Source organism: Danio rerio, chromosome 22, assembly GCF_052040795.2.
Source record: "Danio rerio strain M-AB ecotype USA chromosome 22, GRCz13ab, whole genome shotgun sequence".
Lineage (NCBI taxonomy): Eukaryota > Metazoa > Chordata > Actinopteri > Cypriniformes > Danionidae > Danio > Danio rerio.
This window is the reverse complement of record NC_141042.1, coordinates 11,677,753-11,704,299: the sequence shown is the minus strand read 5'-3', so window position 1 is coordinate 11,704,299 and position 26,547 is coordinate 11,677,753. Positions and strand designations below refer to the sequence as shown.

The window sequence follows — 26,547 nt, the reverse complement described above, 5'->3', positions numbered from 1 at the left end:
AAACTGTGCATAATACTAACCTTATGCTGTGTAAAATCCTTGCAGATAGTTGATGACATGTCACATGTCCTGAAGGTCACTAACCTACAGACAGATGGATGGATATATGGATAGATAGATAGATAGATAGATAGATAGACAGACAGACAGACAGACAGACAGACAGACAGACAGGGTCTTGTTTACATCCTTTACGACTAGAAACGCCTCTGCTGTTAATAATTCCAGTTTAGGTCTAGTAACTTTACGTAAAATTGTTACATTTACACAATTTTCCCCTTCTAAATGTCTCTTCGCTGTAAACAATATAAATTATCAGCATTATCCAACTACATTGGTCGGAATATTGACTTTAACGAACACAAATGTCGGTAAATTGAAGTAAAGTTTGAATCCCGCGCTGGCAGTCGAAGCAGACTGAGGGAAATGTTGTTGCGTCATGACGCACGACGTCACGCGGCAGGCCCTGGTCATGTGACTGGTGTTGCGAGGAAGCGCAGTCCATCAGAAAATCGTCCCGAGATGAATCGAATAATTATGAACGCCGTATTTGCCCTTATAGGACTCTTATCAGGTAAATTGACTTTATATTTGGTCTTTGACGTGTACGTCGTTTTGTTTTATAGGGTCCAGGGGGTTTTAGCGTGTGTTTAATGAATTAATGGCGGCTGCAGTGGGATGCCATAATCCGCAGTCATGTCATTCGAGTAAATATCTCTCCGTTATCAATATTATCCTGATAGTTGAAGAGTATTTGGAAAGATATTGTGCTTATGTTGCACTCGGTTGTCAAATACAAAGGGGTTTAGTGTTAAATGTTGATCGTGAATGAGGAAGCCCAAGCAGGTCATGTGACAGTCATGGTTCATTTAACAAATCCTACATTTCTAATCAATATTATACTTATGATATAAATTAAGCTTATGTATATGTGTTTTTTATACTAGACTAGATTTCAATGGTTTATATGACACTGGACACCCAAATCTGATAATTTCTGTGCCTCCTAAATGTAAACTGCAGATATTAATGCGTGTTTTAAAACCTAACTCAGAATAATTTATATTAAAAAAATATATATTTAAAACATTTGTGGGCTATTTAGTTTCAATAATGTTTATTTAGCTATTTCTATGCATTATAGTGCTGTAATGTTTGATTCTTCTGATTTATATAATTTACAATTTCAACTGCTTTTTTACTTATTTGCTTTGTAATATTATTTTTCATTTGTTTATATTGACTTTCATGAAGTCCTGCTTGAATACAGATGTTTTAGTGTACTTAAAACACACACAAAATGTCATTGTGAGGTCATTAGATACAGAAATGTCAAAGCAATTGTCATTTAATTCCAATAAAGATTATGAAAATATGTGAAAATTGATTTCTTAATTTTCTGTCAGGTGTTTTGGGGGACAGTTTGACAGTTCTGCGTAGCCCTCAGTATGTGACTTTTCGGGATGAACAGTGGCCCATATCGGGTGAAAAGATCCCAGATTTAGTTGCTCTGACCATGGGCTTCTCTGTTCGTGAGGTATTATGTCTGTTTTTTTATTTTTCTTATTTGTTGTAACAGCACATATGACGTCTTAATGTAAACACTGTGATAAACTTGATTTTTTAAAATCTTGCAGGATCTCGATTGGCCAGGTCTGGCTGCCGGTTCACTGTTCCAGCGTCCTCGTGCTAACGCTCTAATCGTTGTGCGTGGCATCGACAGCCTGGACTTTCCAAAAAACGTGTCCTCTTACCCTCTCGAAAATGTGAGTGACACATTCTCACATGCTGGATTTATTTTATGATGTGTGTTGTGCGTTGTTTTGTCTGGCCTTTTACTGATCTTTGACTCACTTTGCAGTTTACCAGAAACTATTGAGTAAAGATAAATAACTCCCTTTAGAACCGGAAAATGGGAAACAATGTTCATCAGCTATATTTGTAAGTTTTAGAATTGAGCAGCAGTGTAGTTTCCCCTCCAGACTTCCCCATTTTATATCATGAGACATAAGACACTTTTATCTATCTTGGACTGTGGGGGAAACCAGAGCACTCGGAGGAAACCCATGCGAACATGCAAACTCCACACAGAAACTCCTACTGACCCAGCCGAGGCTCGAAGCAGCGACCTTCTAGCTGTGAGGCGACAGCACTACCTACTGCGCCACCGCGTCGCCAGATGGAACATTATTTCAGCCATATTTTGTTTTCACAAATGTTCATTTTAAACATTGAAGTGGACACTGTACTTGCATTCAATTTGACAGACTACTTCTGTATATACTAAATCATGGTTCTAAATTGGGTTTGATGCAAGACCAAAATGAAACTATCTTTCTTAATGTCTGCCGTTCAGTCTAAATTTTTATCTTCCTGTCTATCTGTTTATGTTGCAGCCGGTTCCCTTCACTTTGGACAGTGTGGCGAATACAGTTCACACGCTGTTTGCTGACAGCACGCCTGTGGTCTTACAGCTCGCACCCAGTGAAGAGGTATGACCATAATAAAACACTAACCACACTAATGATGCCTGCAAACAAACAAAATGCCCTGCATTGCAAACCATGCATTTGAGAATGAAGAAGTAGTGTGCAGTTTAACCCTTTATAGGGCACTTTTTGAAATATTCATCAGAAATACAATACTAATGCTTCAGGGGCTTATTACAAGACTTTTGAACTTTTATGACTTGAAAGTTGTGTTGTAATGAATGTCAATGAAGTGACCCTGGACCACAAAATGTGACAGTTTTGACAGTAGCCAAAAATACATTTACAAGTAAAAGCTCATGTTCCATGAAAATATTTTATAAATGTTCTACTCTAAATATATCAAAACAAAATTTTGATTAGTAGCATGGATTGCTAAGAATTTAATTTAGACAATTTTTATTATTATTATTATTATTTTATTGAAGTTTTTATAAAGATAGTATACAAATAACATTTACTTAGAATGTTTACAATTACAAAAAAGAAACAAATAGAAAGAAAACAATAATTAATAAATATTATAATAATAGATAAATAATATTGACAGCTTAAAAATAAAAAAAGGGGGAGGGGGGTCAAAACCCCTGACAGCCTTTCAAAGATCAAGTAAGTATGTTTCAAATAATGCCCAGGTCTATTGGAAAAAGTTTGATTTCAAGTCATTTTGTCAAATATATATATATTTCTGTTTCAACCTCTGTGTCTATTCTGTTAAAGTAGGTTGTCGGGTCTTCATCCAGTTCACTGTAATTATTTTCCTAGCTGTTATTAATAATTTATGTAGTGCAAATAGGTGAGACTGACTGAATTGATCAGGGGGAAGCCATAAAGCAGAAAAAATACTGGGTGCATTGGTATGTCATATTCTAAAACGTTTTTAATCTCCCTGGTAACCTCGTGCCAATACACTTGTATTTTGGGACATTCTCAAAATATGTGAATAAAGTCCTACACCTCTCAAACAATCTCTCCAGCATTGTGATAATTGTTTAGAACTATTGAATTTGGCGAACACTAATAAAACTCTGAAAAACCCCCATCTTCATCTTCCAGTCGAATCATCTCCCTTCCATATTTGACTGCTTATACCCTTGTGACAATTTGTGCATATTCGTTCCCACATTTCATCCTCTATTATAGTGTTTAATTCTAATTCCCAATCTCTTTTGAGGTAATAAGAGTTATCAGATTTGTCCTGCATCAATTTTCTATATAAATGGGCTAATTTGGACAAATTTAAAGGCGATTTTCTTAATATTTACATTTATTTTAACCATACACCAATGAAAAGCTTATTACATTTCATGCGATGTATTAATCCCAATTTTCAAAAACAAAATTGACTCTTCTGACAGCAACAATATATATAATATACCAAAGGTGCACAAATTTTACCACATTGTCGATATAAGAACTAAAACAAACACGTCCATAACCCAACAGCAACCACCCCTTTTTTGATATGTCAGTTATAGTTATTAGACACGCCCCTTACTGCTGATAGGCTGTGAATTTGTTTTTTGGAACTCTGTGGTAAAAAAAAAAAACATTTTAAAAATATTGTTTAGTGCACACTTAAATAAGAAACTACTTTAAAGACTATTATAATAAACTCACCTGCTTTCAATGCTACAACGCAATGTTTATTTGTGTTTATTTTCTGAAAGTAAAATTTTCAATATATTATTCTGCTAATCCATTATGCCACTAATCTATATACTGCAAGATGTATTCTCTTTGTTGTGAGGACTGTGTCATGTCATGGTGACAAATAGAAAAGGTTAAATCATATAAGCAGAGTTGTGGTTTTGACACCCTTCAAGCAGAAACGGAGGAGCAGCACTTTGCAAATGCCAGAACATCTAGTATCAAGAAAGACCAATTCAAGGAAATTCAAAAAATATGTCTTTGAAATGTGAATACAAAACTAGCAACAATTATGCTTCAAATTTATTTGCGTAAATATAAAAGAAAAAGTGTTATGTGTGTGATTATGATTATTTTCAAAATAACTATACTTTCAAAGCAGTTTTACAAAAAGGGTCACATTAGTACAAAATCAGTAAAAGTTAGGAAATGAATGGGGTTAACAACAGGAGCTGTCAAAATACACTAGCAATATGCAGTTACACAGAATAATTCACTTTTTTAAAGAATCTGTTAGTAAATTTGAAAATCGTCAACGAGAATAGCCTTGTGAGAAATAGAAAGAGAAAACTGAGAGAGAAAACTGAAATTATTGTGTTTGGAAACAAAGATGAGGTTCTCAAGGTAAATGCGTACCTTGACACTAAAGGTCAAACGACAAAAAATAAGGTCAAGAATCTTGGTGTGACTCTGGAGTCAGATCTGAGTTTCAACAGTCATGTCAAAGCAGTCAGTAAATCAGCATACTATCATCTCAAAAACATAGCAAGAATCAGATGCTTTGTTTCTAGTGAAGATTTAGAAAAACTTGTTCATGCTTTTATCAGCAGCAGGGTGGATTACTGTAATGGACTCCTCACTGGCCTTCCTAAAAAGACAGTCAGACAGTTGCAGCTCATCCAGAACGCTGCAGCCAGAATTCTAACCAGAAGCAGAAAATCAGAGCACATCACACCTGTCCTCAGGTCTTTACACTGGCTGCCAGTTACATTCAGAATAGATTTTAAAGTATTATTACTGGTCTATAAATCACTAAATGGCCTAGGACCTAAATACATCACAGATATGCTCACTCAATACAAACCTAACAGATCACTCAGATCTTTAGGATCATATAAACTAGAAGTTCCAAGAGTTCAGTCAAAGCAGGGTGAATCGGCTTTTAGCCACTATGCCCCTCACTGCTGGAATCAGCTTCCAGAAATGATCAGATGTGCTCCAACATTAGGCACATTCAAATCAAGACTGAAAACACATCTGTTTAGCTGTGCCTTTACTGAATGAGCACTGTGCTGCGTCCGACAGATTGCACTATCATGTTTTTCTCTTCTTCTTCATTCTTTTATATCACATTTTACCTGTTTTTATGTTTTGTTTTGTTTTTATGCATTTTTATTATTTGTTTTTATTTTTATTTTACTTGTTTCTTTTATTCTTGTTTATGTAAAGCACTTTGAATTGCCATTGTGTATGAAATGTGCTATATAAATAAACTTGCCTTGCCTTGTGGTAAAGTGCGTTGACGTATATCACTAAAGTGCAAACGGCGACCAGAGTTCGATTCCCTCCTTTACCAATCTTACCCCTCTCTCTGCTCCACACATTTTCCTGTCTATAATTTCCCCTATCCTGTCCAATAAAAGGTGAAAAACACCTAAAAAATGGTGTTATCTGTAATATGGAGTGTTTATAAAGAAGTGTCTGGTGCCTATGGAGTGAAAAGAGTGTTTTCTACAGGTAATTTGTTCAGCCCTCTGTGTAGCATAATAAAATGAACATTCATTCATTCATTTTCTTGTCGGCTTAGTCACTTTATCAATCTGGGGTCGCCACAGCAGAATGAACCGCCAACTTATCCAGCAAGTTTTTACGCAGCGGATGCCCTTCCAGCTGCAACCCATCTCTGGGAAACATCCACACACACATTCATACACTACGGACAATTTAGCCTACCCAATTCACCTGTGCTAGATGTCTTTATACTGTTGGGGAAACCCGAGCACCCGGAGGAAACCCACGCGAACGCAGGGAAAGCATGCAAACTCCACACAGAAACGCCAACTGAGCCGAGGCTCGAACCAGCGACCAAGCGACCTTCTTGCTGTGAGGCGACAGCACTACCTACTGCGCCACTGCTTCGCCCCAATAAAATGAACAATGGTACAATAATAATGCCCTAACTTACACAGGTGAAAAATATGAATAATAATGGAAAGTACATCAATATTCAATGAAGATCAAGTATGATAAATAAAAAATGAATGAATATTGAAACTATAATAATACTGGAAAATTTCATAACACCAAATTGTCCAATTTCTTTCAGAGTAATAATTTTTTGTGGGAATATTTTAGAGTATTTTAATTTTATTAGTTTCTGTTATGTATTGTTATGAATTTACAATGTGCAATTAGAAAATAATGTTCAATTTATGCTATAAACAATATATTTATTATAACTATTAGCTCAATAAACTACTTGCTGCTTATTAATAGTTAGTAGTAGGGTTTAGGTACTGGGTAGCAAAATATCTTATTATCTTTAAATAATATCTTAATAATAAGCAAGTAAAATGCCAGTACTTAATATTGTGAATTGTTATTAAAGTGTTACTTAATTTTATTATGTATTCTTTATCATATTACTTGTCAGGCATCTGTTTTCATATTGAAAATAAATAAATCAAATATCAGTGTGTAATATGGCAAAAATTATTACAATGATGAATGATTACTCATTTGTTGCGGTAATTCTAACAAGCTATAAAAACATGATAAAATACCATGTATTAAACTTAGAACATTTGCTAATAATGTCTAATATTGAAAGAAGTCTTGATTTTTGTCTTTCAGAGGCTGTACATGATGGGAATGGCCAACACGGTTTTTGAGGATCTTCCTGTCACTCTGCAGCAGATTCGTGGACGTCTGTCTCAGGACGGATCTGTTCTCACGTCCCTTCCTCTCGTCTCTCTCAGCCGCAACAATGAGGTAAACGCGTGCTCAAGTATTTCAGCATCAGTTTATTTTTTAGACTATGCAGTGTATATATACATAGCTATCCAGACATGAACTGTTTTTAGGCTGAAGTAGGAAATGGCTTTCTCTGACTTTATTTATTGATATGTGAAAGTACTTGTTACAGATTGAAACCGTGTTCAGAACGTGCATGTTGGGTTTGTTTTCCCACACCAAACTACGTGCTGGTCTAAATATGTGTGTGTGTGTGTGTGTGTGTGTTTCAGGCTGATCTTCTGTTCCTCTCTGAGGTTCAGGTGCTGTATGACATCTCAGCTCTGGTGAGTTTCACTACAACACATTATAACGTTTGTAAGAATATTTTAAGGTAACTGTTTTAAACAGGCAGTCTCCTACATGAATTTTAGTATATTTATCGTTGACTAAATTTGAAGATCTGATCTGATCTGAGTTTTGTTGTTATTTGTGTTTTGATATCGTATAAGTTATGGTATTGTATAAATTAGGTTTCATTTCTTAGTTTTTTTTTCTTAGTTCCGTCTTTCCAGTTGGGACAAAATTAGGGTTGGGCGATATGAGCAAAAGAAACCTATCACGATTTTTTTGAACAATATTGCGAGTTCGATTTTAATCACAATTTTGACACACACAGACATGTGATTCTGAAATATATTTCCAAAGGAAAACAATTAGATTTTTTTCAAAGACCTGTAACATGCCTTTTAAAATAGACACAAGGCAAAAAATTGAAATCCCATTGTGATGGTTTAACAAGTTGGCTTTAGAACAGACCTATGGCAATACAAATAAATAGACTACTGTGTGTGTGTGTGTGCCGTTAATTAAAAGTAAGGGTCTGATGTTCTGTTTGACCACATGTTAAAGGTAGTTGGGTCTACTTTTCTACGAGTCCACAGATTTGTTTTTGCCATGCATAGGTCATAGGGCTGTATGATAAATCGCAATCGCAATTGGTTAAATCGCAAGAGGCTGCGATATGAATTATGTATTATTTAAGTTCCCTAACCCAGAGCAAATGCGTGACTGCAGTCTGCGTGTGACAGTCTTACTAGCCAGTTGAGTGAGCAGTTTGTTCTGCCCAATCAAAATTGCGCAGTTGAACTATGCAGAACGCCTACAATAAAAAAACAAACAAACAAACAGGAAAGCACAGACAAGTGTGATTATGGCGTCTGCTGCTTCAGAGTAATTAATAGATGAATTGATATGAAAAAGAAAAACAGCATTGGTAATATGAGAATATTTTAGTTTAAAACACACACACCAAATAAAAACAGGACATTTGTAGGAGCTGTCGCAGAATTGTTGCCACGGCCTACAAATTATTGAGGGGAAGCTTGACTACAAAATTCAATCGCAAATCTAATTGAAATCGCAATATTTGTCAAAAAAAAAAAATCGCATTTAGATCTTTTCCCCAAATCACACAACCCTAATAGATCATAGACCTCTTTGTGATGCTGCCATGAAACAGGCTGTTCACATATCGTGACTTTTAAGCGCACAAGTTCCTTATTTCCAATGGAGGCGCACGGCTTGCGTGCATATCGGAAGTGACGCGCGCACATATTCCATGCACACTAGGTTGAAAACATCTTTACTTTCAGAATGATCGACCGTTCAGCTTTATACTTTGTGTGGAATATACACTTTTCAGTATATCAGTTTGGTGTTGGGTTGTCAAAGGTTCATAGGTTGCTAGGCAACCAATTGTTTTCTCAGAGGATGACAAGCTGTCGCTTTGATACAAGTTTTATTTATGGAGAAAATTATAAAGCACTGCAGTGTTTGGCTGTTCTGTGTTTGTCTAAGATAATTAGTCCACTGAAATTTGTATGTTCCATACAAGCTGAAGGGTCAGCTCTTGTCACGTGACTCGCGGTGCGAGTTTGTGAGTCCTTCCCTGGGCATTTCCCCTTCGCAAAAAGTTTTCCAAAGACGTCTGTTTCTTACTCATTTTGCTGCTTATGGCTTAAATTTGGGGCACTCAAGTTACAGAGAGAATACAGTGATTTTTCAAAATAAAAGATTTTTCAGACTCAGATAATACATAAAACAGAAATAATTAATGATTTCTTTGTGGTCCAAAACCAATTGATTCACTGTCCGGTACCGGTCTGGGGCCTGGTGGTTGAGGACTGTTAGGCAAATTTAGAAATTGCACAAATGTGCGATTTCGAAACGATTTCAAATAATCGCACAGCCCTAGAAAAAGTGTCAACATTTTCTTCATTATTTGATGTAGCCGGATTTTTGTAGGACCTCTTTGTGTTGTTTTGTCTATAGAAATCTCATAGTACATCAACTGTTTGCTCACACTTTACAATAAGGTTAGATTAGTTAATGTATTTACTAACATGAACTAATGCTGGTTTCATATCAATTGCGGAATTACTTTTCGCACAAGTAAATTACGTAAAAAAAAATTTGCAAACGCGATTAAAGGTAAATTACTGCCACGTGGTGCAAATAATGCAGAATGACTGATGCGTTTGCTGCAAATGTGTGGAATTCACCTCAATTGCATCGTTTCAACATGTTTAAATAATTGATATTAAGTGAAAAATTTGTGTGAGGAGAAACATCCCGTGAGTAAACTAGAGCTAGTGATGCGCTGCTCCAGACTTTATGTAAACCCAGCATTAAAATGAAAGATACTTTGCCACAGCCATTCTTTAATATTGATCAACATTTACCAGTGTTATTAAAATCCAAATTTATGTTTGTTAACATTAGTTAATCGGGAGTTAACAAACTACCAACCGAATGTTCCTTAGTAAATGCAATCTTCTTGTAAAGTGTTTCCAACTAATTCCTTTGAAAATTGTTAAAAAAAATCTCCAAATCAAATCTATAATTAAATGAAATGTCAGTGGCAGTTTTAAAATATAAAGAGAATTGTGCTGATATTTCCAGTGTGGATTGATCGTTTCTGTGTTGTTTGAACTATTTGTTTGCTACAGTTGCAGAAACACAAGCATCTGGCTAAAGATCCTGCTCCTGATCTTTACTCTCTGGAGCTGGCGGGACTGGAGGAGATTGTTCGCCGCTACGGCACAGACTCACCTCAGTACACTGACGCCATCAGGATCCTTACAATTGCTCTGCAGAAGGTATGATGTTACTACAAAGGAAATTTACTGAATTATTTAGCAGGATTGTTCACCCAAAAATCTAAATTCACTCACTCTCTCACCCTCAAGTGGTTCCAAATCTTTGAGTTTCCTTTTTCTATTGAACACAAAAGATATTTTGAAGAAAACAGAAACTATTTACTATATAGTTCACCTAAAAATAAAAATTCTGTCATCATTTACTCACCCTTTATTTTTCTAAAAACCTGTTTGAGTTTCTTTCTTCTGTTGAACACAAAAGTAGATATTTTGAGGAATGTTGGAAACCTGTAACCATTGATTTCCATAGTAAGAAAAACAAATACTATGAAATTCAGTGGTCACAAGTTTCCAACATTTTATGTTCAACAGAAGAAAGACACTTGGGTAAGTTTTGATGTAAAGGATGAGTAAATAATGACAGAATTTTCTTTTTTTTTGGTGAACTATACCTTTAGATGGAAATGAGACATTTAGACACTTAAAACTGTGACTTATTTACAATTCCCAAAGTGAACAAAAACAATGAAGTAATCAAAAATAAAGAATAAGATACTAAAAATATACTGTTTATATGATATTTGCAATGTATATGATATTTGCAATGTATATAATGTTTGGGACAAAACACAAAAGATTGGGGAAACGAGAGAGCTGGCAGAAGTGACGATAGTTGCTTTAAAAAAAGAAAAGAACAAAACCCAAACAGTATATAACTCCCAAGAAACATCTAACTAGCTAAATGAATAAACAAAATTAATAAACACACGATGAGGTTTACAGTAGGGATGGTATCGTTAAGGTTTTAACGATAGTACTTTTATCAATACCTTTTATTGATTCGGTACTTTAATGATTCTCTTATCGGTACTTTAGTGGTTTTTTTTTATGAAAATTTAACAGAATTGACAAAACTTTTTTTTAATATTACATTTTTATGGTAAAATAAAACGCAACCAATAATTGTAAAACAAATAAATAATTTTTTCCTGTAAAAGGATGTACAGTGGTTTAAAGGAAAATGACTCAGTTTTGAACCATTCTTCTGGAGAAAAATCAACATGTTTGCCTTTTCTGGCAGAAGTCTGGATCTTTCTTGGTTTATGCAGTTAAATGAGAGAATGTTTATGATTTTTCTTTTTTTTTCTTAACACAGTTAACTGTGTTTTGGGAGTTAATACAGTTTTGGAGCATCTTGCCATGTAAAAATAAGCAGGTTTTTTAATAATTTCATAATAAGCATAGTTTATTATTAGGCTATATTTGTAAATACAGCTGATGTAAAAGCATTTTTAATGTTTAAGATTAATTTAGGCTGCTGCAGAAAAAACAGATGTTTTCATTGTAACTGAATGTGTGTGTTTATTTACCTATTAATATTATAGTAATTTAGGTGATTGACTGCTGGTGTAATGATGTGGAAGATGTAACGTTACCGTTAGTAGCTAGGCAGTCAAAAACTTTTCATTGTAGTTAATGCAATGTGGTGCTGGCCCCTAACCTAATGTACTAAACACAAGAGTAGTCCTATGTGTTACAAAATGTATATCTCATGACTTTCTTACCTGTCCGCTTCATCCGAGCCTTGTAAACAACGTGACAAATGAATGAAACGGATAAACAGGTTGATACAGATGGCAGACGGATTACGTGAACACAGAAACAGGCAACGACAAAACAACAGAATACAGTTAAACAGGGTCTTTTTTTAAAAAACACAACGCAATAAAGACAAGCACAGGTACAACAGAGGCTAGAGGGACTGGTGAGTGATCTTGGCCTATTGGAAATGATGTCAGAGTGACGTGACAGGGGAGGAATGATTGACAGGATGATTGACCAATGACCGGATCTGGGAAAGAACAGAGCAAGGGATTGGGAGAGAGAGGAAAAATACAAACAGGGCCCAAAACAAATGCTATTGACAAAATTATTTACATATTTAGTTTTATTTAAATATTTGAATTTTTATTTACTAGGAACATAAGATCATTGGTTCTTTTGTCCTTATTCATGAAATGTCATTCATTAAATGAATAAGAAGATTTCTCCACTCAGATTTCGCATGTTATGTGTGTGTACTTTATACTGTTAGTCGTGAATAATATAAACAGTGCTTCTGTTTTTAACGCTTTCGTTCATGTGTGAAGTTTGCAGATGACGTCTCCAGTGTTTACGGAAACAATGCGGTTGTAGAAGTCGTGACCGTGAAGACTTTTGAAGTCCCTCTGACCAGAAAATCACGCTCCATCCTCGAGTCCAAGCAGATGGTAAGTAAAAACCTAAACATTTCAGCATGCGAAAGCTAAGTGTTCCTAAAAATGTGTTGATTTTGGAGCATTATTTCATTCATCAGGGCTCAAGAAGAACCAATCGATTCAAGAACGTGCCTGTAAGACATAAATGTTGAGCAGTAGATTTCATGTAGCGTTTAGCAAGTGCTTTCCAAAGTATTGCTTGGCTAAAGGGTTAGCATGTTTCTAGTTTTGTGTTCTGTTAGAAAAATGGTTTCACCCTTATTGATTATCACCTTTAGAGCCAGTATCCTCATTGTTTTTCTTCTAAACAAAGAGACGTTTGCAGAACAGTAGAAACCCCCCACCGTTGACCTGCTCCTGAACGCTGACCTACATTTTAATACTAGCATGTGGTTGTTTCAGAGTAACCCTGGAAGCCCCTACAACCTGGCCTACAAGTACAACTTTGACTACGCTGTGATCTTCAACATCGTCCTGTGGCTAATGATCGTGTTAGCATTAGCCGTCATCGCTATCTCCTACAACCTCTGGAACATGGATCCGGGATACGATAGCATCATCTACAGGATGACCAATCAGAAGATCCGACTGGACTGAAGAAGTCCGTCACATTCCATTCCATTTGTGTGTGTGTGTTTGAATGTGTGTGTGTGTTTTTTTTTTTTGATGTCATTGTACAAATGCTTTGTCTTTAAGACTCAATCAAACACAGAGATACAGATTATTTATTGTTGGAGAATCCTAATCGTTGTATGGTATGAATCTACTGAAGTGGATGTAAAGAGTTCAGATTTAACATATTTATTATTGTTTGTCGTTCACTTGATTGTGCTCTTTACCGTCCTGAAGACTGGATGTAGTGTAATTACACCTTTCCTGTGTACATTTGCTCTAAATTGCTGTCATTTTCATTGAGTAGAGCTAGAAAGTGGGAAATGAGACATTTAAGGTATGATGTTTTGTTGTGTATAGATGTTGTTCATGCTTATTGTGTACAAATGCAAGTGTAACTCAAATAATAAAACAAAATTCCATCACTTACAACAGTTTTTAATGTCTTTGAGTCACAAGTACACACGTTCACAATACTGTACCAAGCCAATTTACAGGGTTCTGAAGTCTTAAAATGTCTCAAATTTCATAAAACAAAATTTTAGGCCTTAAAAAGACTGAAAAATGAAATATTGTGTCGCAAGTCTTAAATTATTTTAAACGGGTCTTAATTTTACTATATCCATGTAAAGCTACCCAATCGGGCCAACATGCATTCAATCACTAACATTCCATCTCAATAACATGCTTTATTGGGCCATTAGAAAAAATCCTAAGCGTTTAGCCTTGTGTAAGTCAGAAATTTAATTTATTATGGTCTTAAAAGGTCTTTAAATTTTGTAAAATTAAATTTTAGGCCTTAAAAAGTATATAAATGACTGAAATATTGTGTTGTAAGTCTTATATCATTTTAAACAAGTCTGCATTTTCCAATATTTATGTAAAGCTACCCAATCAGGCCAACATGCATCCAACCACTAACATTCCATCTCATTAACAAATGTTTTTTTGAATATTTTAACTGGGTCATTAGAAAACATCCTTAGCGTTTAGACTTGTGTAAGTCTGAAATTTAATTTATAATGGTCTTTAAAAAGTCTTACATTTCATAAAAAGTAAAAGTGTAAGTCTTAAATCATTTTTAACAAGTCTGAATTTTCCTATTCACTAATATTCCATCTCAATAAAAGGTTTACTAAACTTTACTCATTAACAATTTATTACCAATATAGTTTATCTTCCTTACCAAAAAAAAAAAAAATATTATATATAATGTTTTACCTGGGCCTTTAGAATAAATTCTTAGTGTTTAGCCCTGTGTAAGTCTGAACTTTAATTTATAATGGTCTTAAATTTCATAAAAGAAACTTTTAGGCCTTAAAAAGTCTTTAAAATTACTGAAATATTGTGTTGTAAGTCATGTTAAACGGGTCTTAATTTTCCTATATTCATGTGAAGCTACCCAATCAAGCCAACATGTGTCCAATCATTAACATTGAATTTACAATAAGTTTACCAAAACTTTATTTGTTAACTATTTATTACCAATATGGTTTATTTTTCTTACAATAACATGTTTTTTAAGGTTTTATGTGGGCCATTAAAAAATATATTTATCGATTAGCCTTGTGTAAGTCTGAAATTTTATTTATATTGGTCTTTACGTTTTTAAAATGTCTTAAATTCCGTAAAAACTACATTTTAGGCCTTAAAAAGTCTTAAAATCATTGAAATATTGTGTTGTAAGTCTTAAATGATTTTAAACAGGTCTTAATTTGCTTATATTAATGTAAAGCAACCCATTCAGGCCAACATGCATCCAATTACTAACATTCCATCTCAATAACATTTGTTTTACTGGGCCATTAGAAAAAATCTTAAGCGTTTAGCCTTGTGCATGTCTGAAATTTTATTTATGGTCTAAAAAAGTCTTACATTTGACTCAATGAAACATGTAGAAAACCCAGATTTAACCATTGCAAAAAAAACAAATGATTGCACAACACTTTGTTATTGTGAAGTACAACAAAAAATGAAACCTTTTAGCATATTTATGTAATACATGTAGACAGTTTTTAAGGGGGGGGGGGGGTAAAAAAAAACAAGAAGTGGCTCTTTCTCAATTGTGATCACATGAAGTGATAAAGTGTTGCTAAAAAGAAAAAATAAGCGTCTAGACCTGCATGTATTTTCAGCTGTCTTGCATATTCAATATTTTCTGTGTTATGATGCAGGAAGGAAAAGAAAAGTTGTTTCTAGTCTTGTCTAATTGAAGAGTACAGATGCAAAAAAACTTTGAATTTTCTCCTAAAATGAGCATTTATTTAGCCTGCTATGTTTATGTTGAGTTATTTTACTTTAAAGGCAATGAAAAGAACTTATTTGTCACTATAAAAGTACAAGTACTGAGCCTGCACACACGGTTCAGAAAAAAACGCTCATTTTATAAGAAAATATCAATATTTGCATCTAAACTCTTCAATTGTGCTTGTGTACCTTATAGTTGTGTAGACTTTAGTTAAATTGCCTGATCAGGTCGGAAGTGTAGCTAAAATAGCAATACCAGATTGTGCAATTAATTAATAGGAAAGTTCATCCAAATTTAAATTTTCTCACTGTCTAATCACCCTCGAGTTGTTGCAAAACATTTAGAGTTTGTTCTGTTGAACACAAAAGATGATTTTTTGATGAAGGCTGAAAACCATCAACCACTGACTCCATTGGGACAACAACAAATACTATGGAAGTCAGTTTTCCAGCATTCTTCAAAATATCTTCTTTTGTATTTAACAAAGAAACACCTAAGGGTTTGAAAGAGGTAAAGGGTGAGAATAATGATAAAATGTTCATTTTTGAGTGAACTATCCCTTTAAGTCATATTTAGAATTAGGGCTGGGCCGATAAACGATATTATATCGCATCGTGATAATTTATGTCAATAACAATGATAAGCCCTGGATTTTTTACTCTATATTGATCTAAGAGCCAGTCACAAAGCAGAAATGTACAACAATGGGAATGTAAAAGTATGTTTGATATTAGAGACGTTCCGAATTTTCGACCACAAAAAAATTAACAGCTGAAAATGTAAGGCCATTTAATGGAACTTTTAATTTTTGTGGCTTAAGTACTCATTGCTGCTCTTAAATCTGAAATCATTAACTACTGATATTGAAATGTAAATCGTTATTGTTCAATATTGAAAAGAATTATCGAGATTGCATTTTTGCCATATTGCCCAGTCCTATAAGAATATAGATAGATAACCGGACAAACTGGTAACAGCAGGAAAAGTCGTCCACACGGAGGGAAGCAGTCAGCCGGTAAGTGCGAACAGGAATGATGTCATACTGCCCTGTAGTGTTCATTTTAACGACGAAATGCAGCTATACGTACTTCTGGCTACATAATTCGCAATCTCCAGAAATGTATATTAGGCTACGTCTTCACGTTGAATCAAAATGTTACAAACAGTTCATGATAAGCTTCATTGTGATTCACTTGAGCGTAATAAGGCCTGTGTTTATTGTTATCATTGACACTCACTGTAACCTCAAACAACATCCTTCAAGATGCATATGTCAACAAATACATATAGCAACATTCAACATTTTATATATTGTATAAATAGTTCAAGCAAACAGTGATGGAAACACGTGGTTATGATTCATCTTTTAACAATAGTCTAAAAATAATTAGAACAAGCCCACAACAAGGTGTCAAATCCTCTCGGAGCAACTTTGCAGCTTTCATGATGTTTTGATCTCTGCTCGATTTAGCTTTTTTGTCTACCTCGTCTGTGGCCTTGGCTTTTGAAGAAGTACATAAGTGCCATTTACCTGATGAGGACTTTCTGTTCTGACATGTGTTGGCAACTCGATTTCAGAATACTGCAAGAAAAAAATATATAAATATAAATATCTTTAAATTTTAAATTTTCATATTTTGTGATTTTTTTTTTTTTTGGTTTTGAATTGCATTATGGGACATTGATCTTCTAAAAGCTTTTGATGTTGAAAGGTTTTTTTAAAAATTACTTTTGTTGACATTTTTAATTATTTAAAGTGATATACTGTCTGGTCAGTGTTGTAAATTACGGTACAAAAACCCAGCAATAAGCTTATAAATGTTATTTTACAAACTTAGTTATATATTATATATTATTTCTTAAACAATATCTTGTCTCAAACTACTAAAATGTCAATAAAAGTCACTAATAAAACTGCAGAGTTGAATTTTAAACATAAAAAGTGTTCGGAGCAGAGAAAAAAACTATACCATAATGCAATTCACAACCATAATCAAACAGAAAACACTTGTGAATTACAAAATACAGAACCTGTTTATGAGCAGAAATATTTGTACAGTGTATATAATAGAATATAAGTATGATATTAGCCTTTTTATAAACACTGTCTCCTCATACATGATATTAAACGTCAGTAAATTAAAAGAACATTTAGTAAAGTATAAACATAAGCAATCTTGCTTTAAATCTTTTCCGATTTTCAAGCTGTTTAGCAAAATTCACAGCTTGAGTTGTGAAATCCCCTAAAGGACCTTTATTGCCAGCATTTCACAAGAGAGTTTAGAAACGCCATAAGCTCTTTGAGAAACACTGTACGCTGATGAACCTTTTTCACTGCTTACCGGAAATTTTGTACAAATGTTTTGCCCAAATGTAATTCTCTGTTAATTCTCTAAAAAAACAGGTTTTGAACCATGGCTGCTGGTTTAAACTGGTTCTTTGTGGATCTAAGCTGGTGGTTAAACCTAGAGCAGTGTTTTTCAACCACATTCTTGAAGGACCACAAGATGTACACGTTACATGTCTCCTTAACCAAACACACCTGATTCAGATCAACAGCTCATCAGCAGATACTAAAAGACCTGTAATGGATGTGACAGAAAAAGGAGACATCCAAAACATCAGTGCTGGTGGTCCTCAAGGAACGTGGTTGAGAAACACTGCTCTAAAAGTTGCAGCTGCGGATACTTTTGCATGCGCACATCATTTTATAGCATGATTCAATCACAAACTAGATTCCTGGAGGGCCGCAGCTCTGCAGGGCTTTGCTCCAACCTTAGTCAAACACACCTGATCCAACTAATCAAGACGTTCAAGACTACAGGGCCGGCCCGTCCTACAGGCAATAAAGGGATCGCCTATGGCTCCCCGTTTCTTGGAGGGCCCCACGAAAGCTGCTCTTGAATATTTATTGTAAGGACAAGCGTGTACATTTAATGCACAAACCCCATTAAACGTGATACAATTCACAACGACAATGAGAAAAAAAACGTTTCATTATAAGAATAGCTCTGTATAATTTATACATGACAAAGCTGAAAACGATAATAAATACACAACAGTGTAAATAAAACCATAAAATATTAGAAATATACCCAGCAGCACCACACTCTATTTTGCATAACACTGCACACAATCAGCTATTGGGTAAACTAGAATGACGTCACGTATTCCTACACAGATTCTACATATCTCTCTAAATTGCTCTCTTTCGATATAAACCTGAAAAAGTCTTAAGTAATAAAACATGAATCAGATTTTAATCTGAAATAAAAAAGGCGTCTAAACGGCATCTTTCTGGAACCGAAGAAAAGAAGAAAAGAAAAGCAGAGGAAAAAAGCGAGCTCAAAGTAATGTTCTGCTATGCATAAAAAATTATTTATCAGTACTTTGCAATACTTACAAACTTATTTGTTTATATATGAATAAATATCTTTACATATGTATTATAGGTTAAATATGTGACAGGTAATGAAAAATGTATACACTCAAATATTACAATTTGTAATATTTTTTGTTTTGTTCTTTTTTTTTTTACTGTTTTTACACCAGTGGACCCAATTTAGTTTTTAATCTTGCCTAGGGCCCCTCAACCCTACAGTCTGGCACTGACTAGAGACTATTAAGCAGGTGTGAGATGGAAGTGATTGGATGCTAAACTGTGCAGAGCTGTGGCCCTCTAGGAATTGAGTTCGAGACCAGTGGTATAAAGCAATGTTTCTCAACCAAGTTCCTGGAGGACCACCAGCACTGTATGTTTTGGATGCCTCCTTTGTCTGTCACACCCATTACAGGGCTTTCAGTCTCTGCTAATGAGCTGATGATCTGAATCAGGTGTGTTTGGTTAAGCAGGCACGGAAAATGGGCAGAGCTGGTGGTCTTCCAGGAACGTGGTTGAAAAACACTGGTATATAGCATAATGAAGAACTTTGTGACACTAGAGAAATCATTTTTAAATTACGTTGAGGGGTAGTGTTGGGGTAGATGTTAATTAATAACAATGTAATGGGTAATTTAATTAATAATATAAGTAATTCTCACTATTGCAAACCAAAAAAGACCAGCTTAAACCAATGATTGCTTATAATTTGTCAGTTATTTTGCAATACATGTCTCACCTGTGCGTTTAAGTCCTCGAGTGGCTCTAGTGGGACGTTTTGGCATTGTTGTTGACTTTTTGTTGGCTTCTTAAGTTTGGACATTAACAAACCTTGAACAGCACAATACATTTATGTCAAGCTCATCACAAAACTTTCACTGGATTTAAATGACACTATGCATGACATAGCTTAATTTGATCATGACATTAATCATGTTTCTGTGCATTTAACTTGATTGTGTGTCAGAAATCTCACCTATTATTGCAATAATCAGCACAATGTTTAAAAGGAAGGATGCAGCAGTCAGAATCTTCTGAGTCTCGAGAGATTTATCAACTTGTGGTTGTTGCTTGTTACACTCGGATTGATTGTGATCTTTAGCAGATTCTGTTAAAAGAGAAGATAATGAAAAACATATTTTTTAAAGATTAAAAAAATCAATTAGTGTTTAATTACATTTATTAAAGTCTCAAAACATAACTTAATATTCATTAGAATAACAAAAATAATTAATTTTGATCATTTATAGCTCTAACAATATACAGTACATATTATATATAACACTTGATATGGTTTAGAAATGCTTACCAGTGATGTAAAGTCTGGTTCCGTTGCTGATCTGTATAGTTGTACTTTCTCTTTTTATACAGTAATATATTCCTAATTCATCAATAGTTATGTTACTAATACACAAACGGCTGTAAGTGAGGGATGAATATTTGTCTCTGAATCTTTCCTCTAATATATGAGATACTGTAGATTCTGTTGAGAAAGTCCGAAGTATCAGCACTGGAGAATCTGTCAGTTTCTGGAAAACCCAATACATCTCTTTTACATCAATCTGACAGTCTAAAGTCACGTTTCCTCCTAAATTCACCCGTTTATCAAACAAACTCTCAACAGTTTGACACCACAGCAGCAGATCTGCAAAGATAAAACATCATAACTCAGCCTTTACAAGTATTCAGTCATGTACACATCACTGAAATGATAGTACATCAATTAACTTACACACAAGTAGCAGTAGCACGGTCCTCATTCTGCGGTCGTTCGGCTGTTATGCAGTAAGCTGGTTAACTTAACTGTGAATATATAAGCGGAAGTGCTACCACAGACGCACAGAATGAGTTTTTTTTTTTTTTCAAAGGAAACTAAAAGACAGCCTTGAAAAGAGGATGCAGAAGCTGTACTTGAACTGACCGCACTGTTTACTCATTCTGTAAGCAGGTCATAGAGCACCAAAAGCTTGTAGCTATTTTGTTTTGGAAAAAAAAATAGTTTTAAATTTATTGCTTGCATCTGTTTTTAAAAACAAAATAGAAGGACAAACTTGCAGACAGTTGTGTTTGGCTATTTTCTGACAGCACTATAGCATGTGGTTTTGCTAACTTACTTTCATGCTAACGAGTCTGATGTACGAATGTTTGCGAATTATAGTCCTTTAAGCTAGGCTACATCATTGCTACAGATTCAGAAACATGAATACAGGATATAATGCAATATTTTATCCCTAATTATCCTATATCCTTCTTTGACTGGATTAAAAAAAAATTAACAATGTAAATGCTTAAATAACAAATGATTAAATATGTCTGATTATGTCGGGCTGCACAGTGTCTCCATGGTTAGCACTGTCGCTTCACAGTAAGAAGGTCGCTGGTTTGAGTACAAGCTGAACCAGTTGTGGAGTTTGCATGTTCTACCCTTGTTGGTGTGACTTTCCTCTGGCTGCTCCGGTTTCCCCCATAGTCCCATTTAGCATTTTTGTTTAGATTATTGCAAAACACTGAACAAAACCACTCTGAAATGCTGTCTTTTATTTTAAAAACAGTGACATGCATACAAAATATATAATGTAATGTAAAGTTAACGACTGCAAGGTGGCGCAGTGGGTTGCACGTTCGCCTCACAACAAGAGGGTCGCTGAGCCTCGGCTGGATCAGTTGACGTTTCTGTGTGGAGTTTGCATGTTCTCCCTGTGTTTATGTGGGTTTCCTTCTGGTGCTCCGGTTTCCCTTACAAATCCAAAGACATGTGAAATAGGTGAATTGGGTGGGCTAAACTGTCCGTAGTGTAAGTGTGTGAATGAGTGTGTATGGATGTTTCCCAGTGATGGGTTGCAGTTGGAAGGGCATCCGCTGCATAAAACAAATGCTGGATAAGTTAGTGGTTCATTCCGCTGTGGCAACCCCAGATTATTAAATGGACTAAGCCGACAAGAAAATGGATGAATGAATGAATGAATGTTAAGTTAACGTATAATTCTTGATTCAAGTTTGACATGACTCGTCATACTTGTTGGAAACAGGACTTGTTGCCATCTTGTAAGTGAGGTCAAGTGATATATCTTGATGTGGTCGGTGTTAATTGATCTTTCCTGAGTTAAGCTGAATCCCAGACAATATTTTTCCAAATAGGATTTGGGAAAATCTACAATTTGAGTAGTCTGAAATGCAAAAACCTTTATCCACATTTCAACATTTTTTTAATGTCACCATTTCTGGATAACAGTCTTATCAGATGGCAAGAAGTAAACACTAAACAGTGCTACTGTACACCAAATGTGCTTTATATTTAACCCCTTTAGACCTGAATTATGTTCCAAATTTCAGAAAAATGGGATGTCATGGGATGTCCATTGTAATGACCGCAGGGTCTGAAGGGGTTAAAGCCATAGAAAAAACGAAAGTAAAAGCCAAAGTGAGGGAATTAACATTTTCATCGCCCCCTGGTGGCTGTCTGCAGTTTACACTATAAACCCGACCCTAAACAAATGGAGCAAGATTCAAAGCTTATAAAAATAATAATGACAAAAAATATTTAAAGTGATGGTTTCCACCATTTGTTGTATCTCATTTGCTAATAATGTTCAAGTTTTACTCTTAATTTTCCTGGTAAATGAGCTTTCAATTAGTTATTTTATGCTATAAAATGGTATTGTTTGTCAGAATGGCCTTTGGTGGGAATTTGGTTCACTGCACACTCTGGCTCCAAATGTCATAATATTAGGCAACAACAGCCCCATATCTAACCTGAGACATTTTGGCTACACGTTTCTTTAGTGGAATCGAGACACGTTGCGAGACGCCTATTTCTTCCTTTCTTAAAACAGTATTGTAATGGAGTGCTGTGATAGGTTATCCCCAAATATCATGATTCTAGCCTTTATGTAAACACGCCAAACAGTGATAATCTTTTCTTAATTGTTAAAATATTAGATATTATGAATCTACAGCAGTTTTTCCTCAACCACGTTACTGGAGGATCACCCAGCTCTGCACATTTTCCCTGTCTCCTTAACCTGATTTGATTTAGATCAGCAGCTCATTAGCAGAGGCTGAAAGACCTGTAATGGCTTTGACATACAAAGAAGATATCCAAAACATGCACCGCTGGTGGTCTTCCAGGAATGTAGCTGAGAAACACTGATCTATTGTATGTACACTGTAAAATATTATAATATTAATTAGTCATGACTGTTTATGTTTTTAGATCATTGTAACTTATTAAACTAGGTTAATCATGTTCTAACTTAATTTTTTTAAGTTACGCAAGCTGTTTAAAGTCAGTTTAACACAATATAAGTTCAATGGACTCATAAGGTTAATTTGATTCAGCTTAAAAATTCAAGGCAGCCAGGACTTCTTTTTACAGTTTATCTCTATATGGATTTTTAAAAAATACCTCTTGAGCTATTTTTGTTTATAATTAATTAATTTAATTCATTTGTTTTTGATACTGGATTTTATATTTTGGCCAAACATCAAAATATGTCACAGAAGTCGGAAATGCCAAAATAAATAAATAAAGTCTCACTTTAGGGAAATTCACCTCACACAAATGAACTGAACTCGTGTGATTAGAAATCAAACATGCTGTATTACACCCTCAATTAAATAGTTAAAATTAAATTAGTTTTATAGCCTAAGCACTTGTAATTTGTTTTAAAGCCTACTTCCGTTTTTAAATACCTCAATTCAGTTTACCTCAGCGAGTGTCTTCAGACTTCCATCTTCATATCAGCAGGTAAAGTTAATGTGCCTATTTTTGTATTGCTCAGCCAAGTCGAGAAAACTATGGAAGGACTTTTCAGTCGTAAATAAAAGACAGACACAAACACGACTGAGACGACGACAGGAGGAAGTCGTCGTGTCTATCGGCGGATGGGTGAGTACACTCTCTGAAAAAAGGTAAAATGTTGGACCTAAGAAGGAACAAATCCTTGTCAATGGGACAGTACCTTTTTATGGAACAGAATTTTACCTTAGGACAGAGAAACAAATATGTACCATTGCAGTTTGTACCTTTAAGGACATGATTTGTACCATGGGACACCAAAATGTACCTTTGGTTTTTAAAACTTGCAGATATATTGTGCCTTCATCAAAGGTACAAATCTGATCCATGAAGGTAACGTTACCATTACAGTGACGAGACACTTTGTACCTTAACAAGTGCAGTCAAATGTCAAATACTAACTATTTAAAGGCACTTTGCTATATCAAAAATGTGTCAATTTATTTTCAGTAAATATAAAACATCAAATACACTTTTAAACAAAGTTTTTAAAAAAGTTTATTTCTGTGTAAATGCACTTTTTCAATTTACAATAAAGAAAAAAAAAGTATTTAACATAAATGAAAAGATATTTTGTTTTGCTAAACTTCTCACAACACTTTTCACAGAAATACGCTCTCCCATGTGCAATATAAAACATTTGTAATCACTGAAAAGTTGATTTAATTTACTTAATGTTAAAATAGAAATATAATTATGCAAAAATATTTTAACAAGATATGCACGATGTTTGATTAGTTTTACTATTCTAAAATGTCTGCATGAACACTTTGCATATGCAGGACTTTTGCCAGCTCACATGCGTAGTGGAAAGCAAACGCCAAAAGGTGCTGATATCAATAATAAAAATGTATTTTTCAGAAAATTATTTTCAAATGTTTATTAAAAATGCCTTAATTGTTTAGCTTACAATACCTAGTTTTGTTTTACCAGATGTTTTGTATTATATAACTTAAAAATTAATGTTTATGAGTTTTTTAAACATATTTTTAGATGATAATTCATTTTTTAATATGAAAATTATTTATAAATCACTTTGCCTTTCCAGAAATATTTTTTATAGATATTGTAATGAAGAAGGGATTGTTCCACACTTACAGTTGAAGTCAGAATTATTAGCCCAAGATTATTTTTTTTTTCTATTTGAAATATTTCCCAAATAATGTTTAACAGAGCAAGGAAATTTTCAGTGTGTCTGATAATATTTTTTATTCTGGAGAAAGTCTTATTTGTTTTATTTTGGCTAGAATAAAAGCAGTTTTTTATTTTTTTAAACTCATTTTAAGGTCCATTATAACCAACTTTACAAATACCACAACAGATTACTTCAAGTAGTTTACTATAAAACACTATTCTATTTACTTTAAATTACAATAGTATTTTTTCAAGTAGAAGACCACTTTAAAAAATCAAGAATAAAGTAGAACTAAGAGAAGCTAAGAATTTGCATTACGTACATGTTTAGCTTAACAATATATGACATATTTAAAAAAAAACATAACAGACTCATCAATATTTAGCAGAAAACCTTTAGTTCATTGTGAAAGAATTTAATCTCGATCATGCTTGTTTTGTTTCTTCCCAAATGTGTTTCTGGTCGGGTTGTGCAGATGAAACTCCACTTCAGAAAACTATAGAATATAAATATAAGAAATAAAAATAATAATAACAACATGCTAATGTCAATGTTTAACTATTTAAAAACAGTTAAAAAAAAAAGAACATGTCTTACCTCTTGAGCATTTGTGCTAGCTACAGGTTCAACATTCTGCCATTGTTGTCGACTTTTTGTGGGCTTCTTAAGCTTGAACAAACCTTGAACAGCACAATATATTTAGATTAGATCAAGTTAACTAAACAACTCTGAAAATAAATATGACAGGCCTACAGTCAAACATGCATCATAAAACAATACTTAAGAAAAACTCATCATAAATATTTCACTAGATTTAAATTGTCGCAATATTCACTCGAAAAATTACCTTTGCTGTTTTTTCAAACCACTTATTTAAAATGAAGAGGACAACTTAATTGTTTTATCTTCAATCCACTTAAATTTGTAAAAGCAGTTAACTTAATTTCATCATGTTGTTCCAACACAAATCAATTGTGTGGAAGCCAATTTTTACAGTGTAGGCACGACATACAGCAGCTTAATTTAAACATGACAATAACCATTTTTCTGTAATGCTTTCAACTTGATTGTCTTTTAGAAATCTCACCTATTATTGCAATAATCAGCACAATGTTTAAGAGGAAGGATGCAGCAGTCAGAATCTTCTGAATCTCGAGGGATTTATCAACGTGTGGTTGTTGCACAGATGCTATTTAATGAAAAGAAAATGCAAAAAAGAGCCCTCTTTTAAAGATAAAAAAATCAATAATTGTGTAATTGTATTTGTTGAATCCTAAATTTAATATTAATTTGAATAGTAAATATAATACATTTTTATCAATTATAGCTTTAACAATACACATACAAAATATATACTTTTGATGTGATTTAGAAATGCTTACCAGTGATGTAAAGTCTGGTGCCATTGCTAAGCTGTAAACCCATACTGTATCTTTTTATACAGTAATATATTCCTAATTCATCAATAGTTATGTTGCTAATAAACAAACGGCTCAAAGTGAGTGATGAATATTTGCCTCTGAATCTTTCCTCTGGTATAAGAGATGATGTAGATTCTGATGAGTAAGTTCTCAGTATCAGCACTGGAGAATCTATCAGTTTCTGGAAAACCCAATACATCTCTTTTACATCAATCTGACAATCTAAAGTCACGTTTTCTCCTAATTTCACCTGTTTATCAAATAAACTCTTTATAGTTTGACTCCACAGCAGCAGATCTGCGAAGAAACACGGATAAAGAAAATGTTAAAGTTAACATTGCCCACAAATACACTTTGTGAAACAGTCCAGTCATGACAAAATCAATGAAAATAAACAAAAACAAATTATAGTAACTTACAGAGTAAAAGCTGCACTTTCCTCAT

General features: G+C 34.2%; 4 protein-coding genes across 10 annotated transcripts in view; 1 reads left to right on the top strand and 3 right to left on the bottom strand.

Annotated features, from left to right (window-relative positions):
- The window catches only part of bcor (BCL6 corepressor), a 63,762-nt gene extending 63,342 nt beyond the window's left edge, over positions 1-420 (bottom strand). For 2 of the 4 annotated variants that reach the window (XM_087302517.1, XM_087302520.1), the window contains exon 1: positions 21-409. The gene's annotated coding sequence lies outside the window, so the exon portion shown is untranslated. Of the gene's footprint in view, positions 1-20 lie in introns of all 4 variants that reach the window. The other 2 variants (XM_087302518.1, XM_087302519.1) reach the window with 2 other exon arrangements.
- On the top strand, positions 402-23,637 carry atp6ap2 (ATPase H+ transporting accessory protein 2). 4 transcript variants are annotated; one of them, XM_087302540.1, is made up of 10 exons: positions 402-574; positions 1,407-1,537; positions 1,638-1,766; positions 2,397-2,492; positions 6,993-7,130; positions 7,385-7,438; positions 10,103-10,252; positions 12,403-12,522; positions 12,609-12,644; positions 12,913-13,554. In XM_087302540.1, the coding sequence occupies exons 1-10, from the start codon at positions 427-429 to the stop codon at positions 13,105-13,107; spliced, it is 1,197 nt and encodes a 398-aa protein (XP_087158666.1). In that variant the 5' UTR covers positions 402-426; the 3' UTR covers positions 13,108-13,554.
- LOC101882843 (uncharacterized) lies at positions 16,537-20,570 on the bottom strand. Its single transcript, XM_087304013.1, has 5 exons — positions 20,482-20,570; positions 20,059-20,394; positions 19,726-19,857; positions 19,489-19,580; positions 16,537-16,952 (listed from the first exon to the last, which is right to left on the bottom strand). Exons 1-5 carry the CDS (start codon positions 20,507-20,509, stop codon positions 16,851-16,853), a joined length of 690 nt encoding a protein of 229 aa, XP_087160139.1. The 5' UTR covers positions 20,510-20,570; the 3' UTR covers positions 16,537-16,850.
- LOC147831512 (uncharacterized) lies at positions 22,651-26,547 on the bottom strand. Its single transcript, XM_087304827.1, has 6 exons — positions 26,523-26,547; positions 26,065-26,400; positions 25,770-25,871; positions 25,280-25,362; positions 24,219-25,178; positions 22,651-24,164 (listed from the first exon to the last, which is right to left on the bottom strand). The coding sequence occupies exons 1-5, from the start codon at positions 26,545-26,547 to the stop codon at positions 25,098-25,100; spliced, it is 627 nt and encodes a 208-aa protein (XP_087160953.1). The 3' UTR covers positions 22,651-24,164; positions 24,219-25,097.

Coding starts and splice junctions, on each gene's coding strand:
- atp6ap2 (XM_087302540.1), top strand. CDS start 427: ATGTTGTTGCGTCATGACGCACGACGTCACGCGGCAGGCCCTGGTCAT. Junction 7,439..10,102: donor TGTATGACATCTCAGCTCTG/GTGAGTTTCACT, acceptor TGTTTGCTACAG/TTGCAGAAACACAAGCATCT. Junction 12,645..12,912: donor ATCGATTCAAGAACGTGCCT/GTAAGACATAAA, acceptor TGGTTGTTTCAG/AGTAACCCTGGAAGCCCCTA.
- LOC101882843 (XM_087304013.1), bottom strand. CDS start 20,509: ATGAGGACCGTGCTACTGCTACTTGTGT. Junction 19,858..20,058: donor AACCAGACTTTACATCACTG/GTAAGCATTTCT, acceptor CTCTTTTAACAG/AATCTGCTAAAGATCACAAT. Junction 19,581..19,725: donor GCTGATTATTGCAATAATAG/GTGAGATTTCTG, acceptor GTGCTGTTCAAG/GTTTGTTAATGTCCAAACTT.
- LOC147831512 (XM_087304827.1), bottom strand. CDS start 26,547: ATGAGGAAAGTGCAGCTTTTACTCT. Junction 26,401..26,522: donor GAAAGTGCAGCTTTTACTCT/GTAAGTTACTAT, acceptor GTTTCTTCGCAG/ATCTGCTGCTGTGGAGTCAA. Junction 25,179..25,279: donor CTAGCACAAATGCTCAAGAG/GTAAGACATGTT, acceptor TATATTCTATAG/TTTTCTGAAGTGGAGTTTCA.